This window comes from Suricata suricatta, chromosome 5, assembly GCF_006229205.1.
Source record: "Suricata suricatta isolate VVHF042 chromosome 5, meerkat_22Aug2017_6uvM2_HiC, whole genome shotgun sequence".
NCBI lineage: Eukaryota > Metazoa > Chordata > Mammalia > Carnivora > Herpestidae > Suricata > Suricata suricatta.
In genome coordinates this window covers 31,138,638-31,153,920 of record NC_043704.1, presented here as the reverse complement: position 1 = coordinate 31,153,920, position 15,283 = coordinate 31,138,638, and the positions used below count along the sequence as shown (strand labels likewise).

At 35.8% G+C, this 15,283-nt stretch overlaps 1 protein-coding gene across 1 annotated transcript in view; it reads right to left on the bottom strand.

The window, feature by feature from the left end:
• ROBO2 (roundabout guidance receptor 2) overlaps positions 1-15,283 on the bottom strand; it is a 591,892-nt gene that overhangs the window by 510,195 nt on the left and 66,414 nt on the right. The window contains exon 2 of the mRNA XM_029939142.1: positions 12,741-13,067. Coding sequence (XP_029795002.1) covers positions 12,741-13,067 — 327 coding nt within the window. The remainder of the gene's footprint in view (positions 1-12,740; positions 13,068-15,283) is intronic.

Sequence of the window (15,283 nt, the reverse complement as noted above, 5' to 3'; positions counted from 1 at the left end):
GCAATGAGAGGGAATGACATATGGCCCTTTGTAGGAAAGTGGATGGACCTTGAGGGTGTCATGCTGAGTGAAGTAAGCCAGGCAGAGAAGGACAGAAACCATATGTTTGCACTCATAGGTCTAGCAGGAAAACAGGAGAGACCTAATGGAGAACCAGGGGGAGCAGAGGAGGGAGAGAGAGTTGGGGAGAGAGAGGGATACAAAACTTGAGAGACTATTGAATGCTGAGAATGAACTGAGGGTTGAAGGGGAAGGGGGAGGGAGGAAAAAAGGTGGTGGTGATGGTGGAGGGCACTTAAGGGGAAGAGCACTGGGTGTTGTATGGAAAACAATCTGACAATAAAATATTATGAAAAATAAATAAATAAAACAAATGTTCCTATAAAAAATTGTGTATAGGTTTTTGTGCAGATACAAGTTTTCATTTCTCTTAGGCAAGTGCCCAGGTGTGCAATCGTATATTAAGTGTATGGTTAGTGTCCAAAGCGGCTATACAATTTTACATTTGTGACAATAATTTATGAGAGATCCAGTTTCTCTGCTGCCCCTTCAGAATTTTCCAGTGTCACAATTTTATTTTTATTTTAATTTATTATTTAGTTATTTGTTTTTATTTTAGCTAAAGGTATATAGTACTATCTCATCTCATTCTTAATGTGCATTCCCCTAAGACTAGTGATGTTTAACATCTCTTTATGTGCTTGTTTGCCATCCATAAGTCATTTTGGGGAAACCGCTCTTCATGTCTTATGCTCATTTTCTCATTGGATTGTTTCAGTGAATGTTGAGTTTTAAGATCAGAGAAAGACAAGTATCATATGATTTCAAGCATAAATGGAGTTTAAGAAATGATACAGATAAACATTACAGGGAGGAGAAAAGAGAGAGGCAAAACAAAAGACAGACTCTTACCTACAGAGAACACACTCATGGTTATCAGAGGGGAGGTGGAATGAGGGACAGGTTAAATGGGTGATGGATATTTTTTCATTATAGTTTATTGTCCAGTTGGTTTCCATATAACACCCAGTGCTCATCCCAATAAGTGCCCTCCTCCATGCCCAAATGGGTGGTGGGTATTCAGAAGGGCACTTGTGACGAACATGAGGTGTTACATGTAAGTGGTAAATTACTGAATTCTATACCTGAAACTAATATTACACTATATGTTAACTGAAATTTAAATAAAAATTTGAAATGAGCGAAAAAGAGAAACAAAAAATATAAAAATGTTGAGTTTTGAGAGATATTTACACATTCTAGATAATGTCTTTTATCAGATAAACATTAAGTTATATGTTGTTTACAAATATGTTCCCCTAGTGTATTACTTATCTCTCTATCCTCTTACCAGGATCTTTCAGAGAATAAATGTTTCTCATTTTAATGAAGTCACATTTAATTTTTTGCTTTGTATTATGGCATCATGTCTAAGAACTCCTCACCAAGCCCTAGACACCAAAGAGTTTATCATACTTTCTAAAATGTTATAGTTTTATACTTTATATTTAAATCTATGATCCATTTTTAATTCATTTTGTATAATGTGTATGGCTTAAGTTGAGGGGTTTTAGGTGGTTTTTTATTTTTCTTTTTTGCCTGTGGACATCCAATTGCTCCAATATCACTTATTGAAAACACTATCTTTTCTCTTTCATAATTCATTTTAAAATTAAAAATAGTTATTTGATAGTTAAATTGACCAATGTTAATGATACTGCATACTGGACTTAGAAACAATTCAACAAAGGTCTATGAGATAAAGCATGTCATATGTTAATAACTCTCAAGAACTCACGAAAATATTATAAAAGTATCATTGCTATTATCATGCCCCATTTTCTATAAAACTTAGTCAAGTTATCTTTAGATATTAAATGATAGATGGCTCATCTTATAAATTGGATTCTTAATCTTCAAGCTGCTTTGGCCTGCAAACATGTCAATAAGACTGAAAGTGATGAATCTTCCTGATACTGATATTTGACAACTAGGAACTGTACAGAGAAAATCAAATTACTCGAATAAACTAATGAGCTCTCAAATGTCAATATATAACTAAATAAAAAGAAAGAAAAGATTACCCTTTCTGGTGTTTCTTTTCTTTAATATCCCATGAATCACAGAATTTTAACACCAAAACAAAGCTTTAGACCTCATCTAGTCCAATATTCTCATTGTATCTATATGATCAGATCACCATTTCTGAGAAAAATAATTAAAACAAAGGCTAATGGTTTCCTCTATGCATTGAAAGATTTTGTTTGTTTAAAGGAATCAATGAGGAATCCTACCTTAGTGGTTAACAAAGAAGATTCTAGAGGAAGGTTGCCTGAGTTCAAATCCTGATGCTTACTGCTGTGTTAAAAATTACAGGTTAATTATTTGGACCTCAGCTATCATAGCAAATAACAGGGTTATTCTGAGAACTTATAAATCATAAGTATAAAACATTTAAAAAAAGAAGCCTGCCATTTAGTAAGCAGTAGCAATTAGTATTCTTCGTTTTCTACCCAGAGAAAGCATTCCACTTCTTCCACCGTTCCCTTAGCAGAACCAACCCCTTCTTCCTCTGAATCCTCTCAGAACATCAGCCAGAGGATGTACCACATTTTGTGTCAAAGTGTTAACATACTTTGACATCATGAGTCACATCTAGCTCTGTTTTGTTGTTGTTGTTGTTTTCAACTGAAGTGTTAAAAAATATATAATATAAACTATACTGTGTTAACCATTTTCAGTGTGTGGTTCAGTAGTGATAAGTATACTCACAGTGTTGTGTAACAGATCTCCAGGTCTTGTTCATCTTGTGACAATGAAACTATATACACAGTAAACAACTCTGGTTCTAAGTGTTTGTATCCTCACTACCTAGCTGAGTACTTAGCAGTTAGAACTGTACAAAAGTATAGCAAACTGAATTTATATCATCCCATGAACCCATATTCATGACTTAAATTCTTATCAGTTCTCTTTTAAAATGCCATTTCTTCTTTTTCTGATATCAACTGAATTCATCAACTTAACTCAACCCTCATCCTGCTGTGCCTCAACTTATGGTAGATCTCCCCATCGATCTATGAACCCTCATGCTCCTGTCCAGCACACATTATGTTTAACAAATCTCTGTCATACCACACTTCCAAGCAACACTCCTTAATCAAAAACACTAAAGGGCTCCCTTAGGTCTTCAAGTAACAGGTAGTAAGATCCTTAGTTTGCTAATTCATTACCAATCTCTATTTCCCTATTTAAATTGTCTCCCTCTACTCCTCTACATCCATTTTCCAAATCAACATGTACTCGTTTTCTCCCAAACTGGCCAAGTACAGCCTCAGGCCTTTGCTTTTATACCTCTCTCCAGTTTCCAAGGGCCACATGCATTCATATTTATCCAGAAGCATTGGGTGCCACTTTGACTTCCAATGGCATGCTCTATTAGAGGGCCCTTTCCCTACACCTCAATGGAGGGTCACTTGATGAGGTTGCCCAGTCCTCTCACTACTAACAAACACAAGCACCACTGAGGACATGGATCTCTTAACCCACTTTCAATTCCTAACAACGAAGAAACCCAATAAAGATTTCTTTAAATGACTTAAGGAAAAACACTGACTGTGCTCACTCAATGTGAATAAGCAGAGAAAACAAGGAAGAGGAAAATGAGGCCAGTTGATATATATAAAATGGTTTATATTAAATATGACTTCTGTTATGAAAATAAAATAGCCACATTATATTTCCATTTATAAACTATAAAGTGTGTTATAAAATCTTGGTACAGACAGCTGTTAGATAACCACATTTAAAAAAAAACATAATGATTGCCTTTATAAATACTTGTATAACTAGGAAATGGCCACATTATCAGCAAAAAAAAAGGTATAGATGATAAAAAAAAAAGAATCCTTCTCTTCTTGCATGTTAATGTAAGCTCAATTCCCAACCTTTACTTGTGAAACTACCCAATGGGCCAAAGACAAATAGCCAATCAGACTTTTAGAGCCTGTAATCCACGCTGACAACCTTGTTTGTTGGTCTTTTGGGGATCAGGTATACAGCAGTCTTAGATTAATCAGTGAATTCATGATTAGAAATGGTAGGTTTTCTGCAGAAACAAAATAAACATACCAAAAACACCTGTTGGGATTCACCAGGGTCTGGGTCTATATATTAGTCTGTCTTTCACATCCTCAAAGCACTTGCCTCCCTTAAAATCCTTGCTTCATTTCTACCCAAGACCAGAAACACTAATCTATGATATCTGAGCAGCCCTAGGAAGGTAATACTAGAGAATATTAGTGAGTTAATAGAAATCACCCCAAGCAGGAGCCCAAATTATTTCTCGTAAAACATATACCCAATTGCCAAAAATGCATAAATATCTCCAAATTCTTTTTAAATGGTGGTTGGGAGTGGTTTGTTGTGGTGGTGGTGGTTTTGTTTGTTTGTTTGTTTTTTGCTTTTGAAAATTGCTTAAGGACAAAAACCAATTTCAATGATACAGAGTAAAATACTAAATCAATTCTACAATAGAACCTTACCCTTTGGCCATGAAGCCACCAACCTCCACAAGAAGAAATTGCAGAGCTGAATAAAACTCCACCTTCTGTTTTTACTTCTATTCTCTTACAAAAAGCTCATCATACATATTGACTCGAGCATGAAAGAAGTACAATATCCTTCATGAAAAGATAGAAATCTTATGGAGGCTGCTTGCGAATGGAACCAGGCACATTAGACGTATCAGAAACAAATTCAATCTAAAGAAGAAAACTGGAGACCTGCCATTCTGCTGAAACACAAATCTTAAGAGTAAAGCTAACAAGTTGCAGCCCCAAATTACATTTTCTAAGTATAATGCCAACCGTACCCACTTTCATTAAAATCAACTTTTATTTACACACCAATCAAAATCTAATAAATTGAAGGCTCATAGGTGGGGATATTTCTTTTCTAAGCTACATCTGAAAAAGTTTGCTGGGGTTGAAATCAAGCACTAACCAGAGCATGTTTGTTTGTTTGTTTGTTTGTTTTTGTACTGACACATCTTAGCATCATTCGGAACAGTTTTGCCTGTCACTCCATGGGTAGTATTTGCATGTTGTCAGAGCTCAGGGCAATATAGTTTTAAGAAATAATCTTTTGAGAAAGGCAAAGGAAATCAAGATTTTACTTCACTTATGTGCTTTCCCTGGAGTCAGGGATAACTCATGCTAATTTGAGTAAATAGTAACTTGAGACTTGTACCAAAGAGAGATTGCATGCAGTCAATTCAATCAATAGAAACCAGATACCAAATACAGCATTATAACTATATAAATAGATCATAAATTCAAACATGTTCCCCAGGAGCAGCAATTTCACACTTCCACTTGTGAAGATTAAGGAAAACATGTATTTTAAAGAATTTGATGGAGTTTCAGAAAATTAAAAGGTACACACACAGAACAGCCCAAAATAATACAGATATATGCATGCACACACACACAAATTCCATAAATATCTGCTTTCTGATACCAAAATATTTGCTACTTTGTCTTTTGTTTCTAGTTGAAGATATATTTTTAAGATTTTTTTTAATTTTTAAGTAATCTCAACACCCAACGTGAGGCTCGAACTTACAACCCCAAGATAAACAGTTATGGGCTCTATTGCCTGAGTCAGCCAGCAGCCCCTGGTTAAAGATATTTTAGATTGACTGATGCCTACACATCCATGGCTTAAAATACATTCAATTAAGTTTACAGATTTCTATTAGAACAGCCTCAGACCAGCACTGTGGATGCAGGGCAGAACAAAATCTACAGAATACAAACAATATTTGATTCTCAACATTATTTCTTCTTAATACTATCTGTTAAAAGGAATTATTCTTGTTTTAAGATTAATAGCTTGCATTAGTTTTCAGTAGCTGCCATAAGATTGGGTGATTTAAACAACAGAAATTTATCTTTTCATAGTCCTGGAAGCTCAGAGTCCAATATCAAGGCGTTGTAGAGTTCAGTTTCTTCTGAGGTCTCCCTCCCTGGTCTCTCCCTTCTTGCTGTGACCTCACATGGTATTTCCTTTCTGCACTTATATCCCTGGTGTCTTTCTACATGACCAAATTTCCTCTTATGAGGATACAAGTCTGATTGAATTAGAACCTAACTTAGTGGCTGCATTGTAATTCACCACTCTAATGGTTCTGCCTTCAAATAAACTCACAATCAGAGGTACTAAGAATTAGAGCTTCAGCATATAAATTTGGGGGGAACACGATTTAGCCCTTAACACGGCCCACATACCTTGGACTCTGAGTATTTTTGAGCTGTTAATCCTCCCTATCTTAAACAACAAAAAATCTGACTTCTCTCCTAAAATTTGTACAAATACAAATAGAAATATCATGAAAAAATCAGTTGCACCTACATTCTTTACGGTCCAAAAATCTATGAATATCAGTTCCAGATTGACTGTCTCTGACACATTTAAAAGGATAGGTTTGGGGTACCTGGGTGGCTCAGTCAATTGAACGTCCGACTTCAGTTCAGGTCATGATCTCGCTCACAGGTTCAAGCCCCACATCAGTCTCTGTGCTGACAGCTCCGAGCCTGGAGCCTGTTTTGGATTCTCTATCTCCCTCTCCCTTTACCCCTCCTCTGCTCACAGTCTGTCTCTCTCTCTCAAAATAAATAAACAATTTTTTTTTAAAAAGATCAGGCTTGTTTGCATGTTTATTTCTTTTAGGAACTTTATGGTGTGGTATCTTCAAAGTTACACGGAAGTTCCTAAAAAAGCAAAAATTTACCAGTCATATGACTTGGCAATTCTATCCTTAGGTAGATACCCAAGAGAATACTCAAATGAAATCAAATTTCCATACAAAATTTTGCACAGGAATATTCATAGCAGCATTATTTATAACAGATAAAAAGTGGAGACAATCCAAATGCATATGGCCCAATGAGCGGTTGGATAAATGGGGTATATCCATGCTGTAGAGTGTTATTCAGCAATACAACGCAACACAGACCTGATACACATCACAACAAGGATAATCCTTCAAAACTTTATATCAAGGAAAAGAAGTTAGTCACAAAGACCATATACTCTATGATTCCATTTATATGAAATGTCCAGCCTACGCAAATGTATAGAGATAGAAAGTAGATTAGTGTTTGCTCAGGCTGAGGCAGGAGAGTTTGAGAGAAATGGGGATTGACTGCTAATGGGTATAGAGTTTCCTTTAGGAGTGATCAAAATGTTCTAGATTAAATTGTGGTGTGGGCTGGGCAACTCTGTGAATGTACTGGAAAACAATGAATTATACACTTTTAATGGTAGATTGTATAGTAAGTGAATTAGATCTCAATAAAGCAATTTTTTAAAAAAGTTCTCCATAGTTTAACATTTTTTGAAATTTAATCTATTTTCTGTCTTTTTGGAATATAAAGTTAATTTGGCTGGCTAACATTCATTTACAGCCAATGAAAGAAAAAGAAAAAAGTCACATATTTATCAACTTGGAAATAACAAGAAACAATTTACCTTGTGTTCATTTTTAATGCCACCTGTGACCTCTATTACTAAAGTCACTCTTCTTCTGTAACCTCTCTTCCTTGTACAGATAAAACATCAATTTAGTTGTGGATTTAAAGCAAACAGGATCATTATGTTTGCAGAGTGTTCCATAGCTTTGCTATTCTAGCAATCTGTGACCTATAAATAATGCAAGACCTTTTCCTTCTCTAAATGACTGTCTTACAGCATGAGTCTTGATACACAGAAACAGAAAGCAAGAAAGACAGAAAGACAGACAGAAAGAAAGAAAGAAAAAGAGAAAGAAATCAACCCACCATCATGGAATTCAATCTATTTCTAGTTCCCCAACTAAATTATGAATCGCATCTGTTCCCTCTTTTCTGTAGTTGCATCAAAAGCCAACTTTTTAAATATTTTGCCATTTTATTTTATTTTCATCAAAGCAAAAGTCTATCACAGCTAATCTGAAAAGTTTCTGTGTTTTGCTTTAGAAGGAAAGCAAAAAATTTTTTTTAAATAGATCGGTTTCTATGTGACCCTTGACCTTTGAACCACAACCTCCTTGCCACTAAAGCATTCACCACCTCATTTAATCACCCCTCTCTACAGTGGCATAGTGCTGAGAAAAGGAAACAAGAAAACATAATCTGGGGACTTCATCAATTTTTCATGAATTTTCATTTAGGCCAGAACCCCCTCTTACCCTGGTCGATAGATCAGGCAGCTGTCATAGATTTACCACCTGGGGCCACAGCTGCTATCTCTAGGGGCTACCGCTGACTCAGGCTCCATCACAGGCAGCCACAAAACGTGTCAGGACCCCTGTGCTCCTTCTGCTCCAAACACAGAGGGAATGGTGTTCAAAGTGAAATCCTATCTGACCTAGCTATGCCTCCGCTCTCTTGGTCTCATTGGAAAACTGCATATTAACATCTTCGGTGCCACGTGCTTTGGTGGGAATCCTGCAATTCTGTTTTTTAAATATGCAAAAATCGCTTTCACCTAAAGACCTTTCTTGAGTTCAAGTGATTTGAATGGTACTTTCTGGATTGCTATTTTTTTTTTCTTTTCAAACTAAGAGGGAGAAAGCAAATATGAGGTACGTGATACGACACTCCATAACAATGATGTCCTCTCAAATGTTTTTTTTCCCCTCCATTGCATTATTCTGTTACATAAAACTGTAGTTTGTATTAAAGGAAGACAAAAAAGAGAACATGTACAGTTATGGGAAAGAACAGATGGATTTCTCTACAACCTGCCAAGATAGATGGTTATCAATACAATTGCACGTTTCGTCTGACAGCAGAAACCAATATTTTTGAAATTATAAATGAAAATCAAGATGAAGCAAGGAGAGTCCAAAAATGTCCAAAATTCTTCATCAATAATCATTTCACAATAAAAGTTGTAACAAGTTTGTTTGCTACTTATCCATATACTCTTAATCACCTAGATACCAGAGATCAGTAATTTCTCAACTGATTTTGACTGCCCAGAGGACATTTGGCGGTCCAGAGATGTTTTTGGTTGTCACTACTGGGGTTTGGGAGGCAGGTCTGCTTGGCATCTCCTGGGCAAAGGCCAGAGGTGCTGCTAAACTTCCTGCAATGCAGAGCACAGCCCAACGAAGAACTCTCCAACCCCAAACAGCAACAGCGCAGAGACCTGGATACCTTGCTCTAGTTCCTTCACACTCCATCCAGAGCGAAATTCTTGGGAGAAGGGCAGCATTTGCCACCCCAATTCCACCACTTATTCATTCTTCAGCTGCCCATGTTCACTTTCTGCTCCTAGAGCCCACACATACTTTTTATTTAACTATCACGGGGCATTTGCACTGCAAAACACTTTTTCTTTCTTAAAATTATTTCCGTGTTCTTCTTGTCACTTCACTTTCCGAATGTCATCACCCTGATAGGTCTCAGCGCCTCCTGACCCAGTACTTCTTTCCTTTGCCCACCATTAGATATTGGGGTTCCAAGCAACAGGAGTGATCTCGGGCCTTATTAGCCACTCCATGCCCACAGCCTGCCTGGGCAGTTGTGTCTACTTCTTTTTCTACTCTCATCACTTTACCCTCTATGTGGGAAAGACATCTCTTCTTAATTCCAGAAGTTCCCTTTTTAATGAAATATGAGATATTTTTACCTTGAGGTCTCATTGGTACGTCAAACAATACAGCCAAAGCTGACCTCAATCTCCTGTCCCCATAGCACTTATTTCTCCTGGACCCGCCACCCCTACGGATGTAGCACTATAGACCTAGTTATTTGACAGAAACAAAAACAAACAAAAAACCAAAGAAACAACCACTGGGAATCATCATTTATCCCCCAAATCTTCAGTTAGTTTCAGTTTAAAATCTAATATATACTCTTTTCTGAATTATTTGACAACTCCTTGACTCATCTCTGACTTTAATCATCATCACTATAATCCAACTTTCAAGTCTCTTTCAAAGACTCCTTTTACATAGCAAAAAACATCTACTTTTCCAACTTACGGTGCCCACCAACTTTTCAAGCTACCTATGGTTCTCCAAATACACAGCATTTCTAGGCTTCCATTGTTTCCTTTACTGGATGAAAAAGAGATGTGTCATACTTGAGCATTTATGTTAAGTGTTCTAAATTATTAAGGCTGAACAGTTATCTATCACTATTGTTCTATCATGTTATTAAAAAAATATATACCTTGGTAACAAATAATACTGAAAAACCACAATGCTCTGACCCAAATTTCCATATTAATACATTTTATGAAACACATAAGGATAGAGAGATGACTGATGATCTAATGTGAAAGAGATGAGTAGCATATAAATGGGTATTATTGGATCTTGTGTTGCCTCAAATGGCATGAACTGTTGACACGGCATTAGAAGAAAGAATTTTATTCACTAACTAAAACCAATTTAGAAGCCTTCTTGTTTTCCTCTCTAGGTCAAAAAGTATTTTTAGAATTTCCCAAAGCTTATTGATTTAAAAATAAAAAGTGCTACTGTCACATTACACAAGAAGAAAAACATGTTTTAAATTTTTCCTCCTAAAACAAGGTTGATTCATTATTAATGATGCCAGTAGGAAAGCAAGCAATCTTTGGGTTAAATAAAAATACGTATGCATGTTTGAAAGAATTTTAACAAAGCTAAGGTTCAGGGGGAAAAATGTTTATAGCTGCCCAACAATAAATTAACTGGCAATTTAGATAAACTTTAATATTTATTAAGAAGAAAAATTAGTTGAAGATGAAAAATATTTGTTGCTGAGTAGATAAAATAAAAAACGTTTTAATTAAAAATTCTTAATTGCTATTTATGGAGTAGGCCAAATTTAAATTAGAGTGTTTTCCCAAATATGGAAAAACTCCCTAAAACTAAAAATTAGAATAATCAGGATCTAGTCTTCAAATTTCCATTAACTAATTGTCTGAGTCTGCATCACTTAACCATCATGAGCTTCCATTTTATCTATAAAATGGGAGAATAATGTCTATAATATTTCCTATAGGGAGTTGTTGGAGGGGAAACCAATAGAATTTGACATTGAAATATTTCAATATGTTTGAAAAGTTCCAGGAATAAGATATTTTGAAATAAAAATAGAAGAGTCAGGAATATTTATTTTTGAGGGGTTCTTTTGTGTGTACATTTCAAGTCTCACTAAACTGCACTTAATTTAATTGCTTTTTGAAGTAAATTATAAAAATGAAATTACCTAGTACGTTGTGCAAAACTGCATTGCTAGCTAAGGTTTTAATGCTCCTATCTCAAAGTACTTTACACAAAAAATTTGGGTATTAGAATTCTTCTTTTCTAGTCTTTTCTTATTGAAAATACACATTTCAAGCATTAGTGTGTTTCAGATTTCCTGGTACCAACATCAAAAGTTCAGACACTTAAGAACAAAGCTTTCATCGAGGTATCTGAAGAAGAAATATTTTGTTTGAAGAAACGATTTTGTTTACTAAAAGGTGTCTTCCTGTGTAAAGCTGATGTATCGCTGAGAGTTGCAACATACATATACACACGTGTTACAATCCAGTGTGACGCCATGTAGCCTATGAGTACAACACCAAGCTGGAGACATTGAGCTATTATATAGCACTCCCTTTTCTAGCTATATAAGTAAGTCACATGCATCTTGAAATATCTCAATTTTCTTATCGTTGAAGACCTTCTGGAACAACCAGAAAGTGGAAGAGTGCAAACTTTTTACGTCCAATTGTTACCGTCTTATTAATGATCAATTCCAGATAAAATCTTTCCACAGAATAACTCATATCAAAATTTTATGGTACTGTTTAAATTATGACACAAATTGTATCCTTACCTAAAAAAACGTATTCTATATTTTAAAATATTCTGGAAAACAATGCATGAAGTTATGAAGTCAATGTTCAAATAGTTGCAAAGCACTGACACCTTGATTTCCTAGCGCTATTTGGGCTATCTGATGTATATACATATATACATATATGTATATGTATTTTAAATGCCAGAGGTGAAGTCCTTAACTATTGCTGACTACCAAGACTGAGTAAGGCCCTTCCATGTATGAACATTTTGTCCCTATAAAAATTAGACTTCTTCTCTGATGAGTTTGGTTGGTAGAAAAAATAAATAGAGTTGCTGTTATTGTCCTGAATTCTCCCCTACATGCCTAGGGTAATGATTCCTGAATTCATACTGAAAGTAATAAGAGAGTTAATATAACTTAGAGCATATATCCTTTTTAAAGTTATTCATTAAAAGTTAGATTTAGAAACACTAATTAATATAATGTAATGTAACCTAATATGTTATATATAGCTAAGTAACAGAAATAGGTATACAATACTGAATTTATGCCCTATATTTGATGCCATGTTTGTTACACATAAACTTCTCATTTTAAAATAGCTGACTTTAATACTTGATTATATCTCTCTTGAATTTTTCAAATTTTAAACATGACCAGCATCCTTGCCACTTTGCTTTAATGTAAAAGTACAGTTTCCACCTTGCTTCGATCTAAATAAATTTACTGCAATACCATACCTTGACATTATTTTGACCAGCTTTCTTTGGAGAACGCAAAGTAAAATTATGCACAGTATGTTGACTGTTTTCTTCTTTAGGCATTAAGTACCCACAGGGACAAATCAAAGCTTACTAAAAATAAATCAAAGTTAAAGTGTGTGCCGTTTAGAGATTCATCACGTTTACTTACATGCCACTTCCAGAGATGCATTTCGACTCACTGCTTCACCGAGATAGTTCCTTGCAACACAAACGTAGCTTCCTTCATCAGGCTTGCTTCTGCGCCCGTGCACGATGCGCAAGAAGAATAAGGATCCGCTGGGCAGAAGCATCCTGTGAGACCGGGGATCATCCTTGTCAGTCTCCACCCGCTCACCATCTTTGTACCACTCAATGGTGGGCGTTGGCCGGCCCTCTGCCTTACAGTTCAAAGTGGTGGGTTCTCCCTTCGAGACAATGACATCTGAAGGGTGCTCCACAATCCGTGGGGGGAAGTCTTCCTGGCGAAGACGAGATCCTACAAAACAGGACAGAATGAAGACAAGCATTAACATTTCCTAATCTACAGCTCTTGTTTGGCTTAGGTTCACATGGGTGAAACAAAATCTCCTATTATTCAAAATGCACTTACTACTATTTTATTTATGTTTCATTCTTTGATCCTTGATGCATGTCCTAAGTCATCCCAGCTCCTTTGTGGAATGTGATAATATACCAATGAATTAATATGTTAATCCTAATGAGTTAGGTTAAATGTTCCATGAGTTGTGACAAGCAAAAAAAAATTTATATATATATATATATATATATATATACACACACACACACACATATGTATATGAGATTTTCTTTTGGGTGCTCACATGAGTAAGACTAATCCCCTGTCCTTGAAGTGATTACTATCTACTGGGGAACAAAGCCAAGTGGGCAAGTATCTAGAATATGCAATGCATTATACCATAGTGGTATCAGACTTAACATAAAAAGAGACCCACAAATTATGTACGAATATTAACTCAATTTAACAGATAAGGAAGCAGCTCAGGAAATAACATCAATTGCCCAGAAATGTAAAGGAAATAAGCTATTGAGGCAGATTTTGAACTCAGGGACATATGACTGAGGAACTGAAGTATAAATCATTATATTCAAATAAAACATATGCTGCATGGAGGTCTGAGAAATGCATTTTAGGAAGAGAGTGGATAAAGAAATGTTATTTCTTTTTTTTATGGTTTTTATTTATTTTTGAGAGACAGAGACAGTGTGAGCCGGGGAGGGGTCAGAGAGAGCAGGAGATACAGAATCTGAAGCAGGCTCCAAGCTCTGAGCTAGCTGTCAGCACAGAGCCTGATGCGGGGCTCGAACCCATGAACTGTGGGATCATGACCTGAGCCGAAGCCGGATGCTTAACCGACTGAGCCACCCAGGCACCCCAAAAATGTTAATTCTAATTAGAGTATAATAAGAGGACTCTCTTGAAAAGGTGACATTAAAATTGAGCTGTAAAGAATAAAACTGTGTACATAAAGGGAAAAAGACATTCAAATTGAAGAAACAACGTGAGAACATGAGAACACATGCATAAATAATATATAGCATAATCCAGGAGGAAATTGATATGACAGGTGGGGGTGATAGGTAGTTTTGGAGCCCAGACAAAAGGGCTTTAAATACCATGCTAAGGATTGTGATCTTCATTCTATACAGCTAACAGATTTTGAGGGGGCAGTGACATAACTATCTGTGGATTAGAAAGATACTTTTGGTGGGCAGTGTAAAAGATAAGAGTAATGGAGATAAAAGGAGAAAGTTACTTAACAATTCCAGAGAACAATAAAAAGAACCTGACTTTGAGAAATGATGCTGAAAGTAGAAAAAAACGAAGACGACAGAAGGCATACCATGAAATAATCCTTGACAGAATTTGCTATATCCCCACAGAGTAAGGAAGAGTGGTAGGCACCAATGGCTTCCTTGTAAGTACAATGAATGTGGGGTCTTTACAGGGCAGAAAAAAATAGGAAGAAATGACCTGTTGGTATTTTAAGGTGAAAAATTTTCATCATGTATTGTTTAAAATGTTTTTATTTAATAAGGTATCACTGGCCATTATTTGTGAGATGGTCTAACCAGCTCTTGTGTATAAATCTAACAAAGATGGTGAAAAAGGTAATCACGTGTGTTGGGGTACCTGGGTGACTCAGTCAATTAAGGGTCTGACTTGATTTCAGCCCAAGTCATGATCTCATGGTTCGTGAGATCGAGCCCCACATCTGGCTCTGTGCTGACAGTGTGGAGCTTGCTTGGGATTCTCTCTCTCCTTTTCTCTGTGCCCTTCCTCTGCTCATGCTCTCTCTCTCTCTCTCAAAATTAATAAACTTAAAAAATAAATAACCATGTCTACGGCCATAATGATAGTCTAGATAGAAGCTTTAAGATTTTCCAACCAATCATCATCTAATATTAGCACATTTCATCTTAAAAAATAAGGAAATCTGAGAAATATTAACTTCTCAAGGTTGTTGAATACCATTTGTTACCTTGTCAGATCCAAGAAAGAATTTAAGCACTATGAATGCTGGAAAGCGTACAAAGGTCAAAATTTTCTTTTTTTAAAAAAAGCACTAAAAAACCCAAAACATTTAAATATGGACATTTAATCACACTGTGCATCACAATAATAAAGGAAGTTATATATATATATATATATATATATATATATATATATAT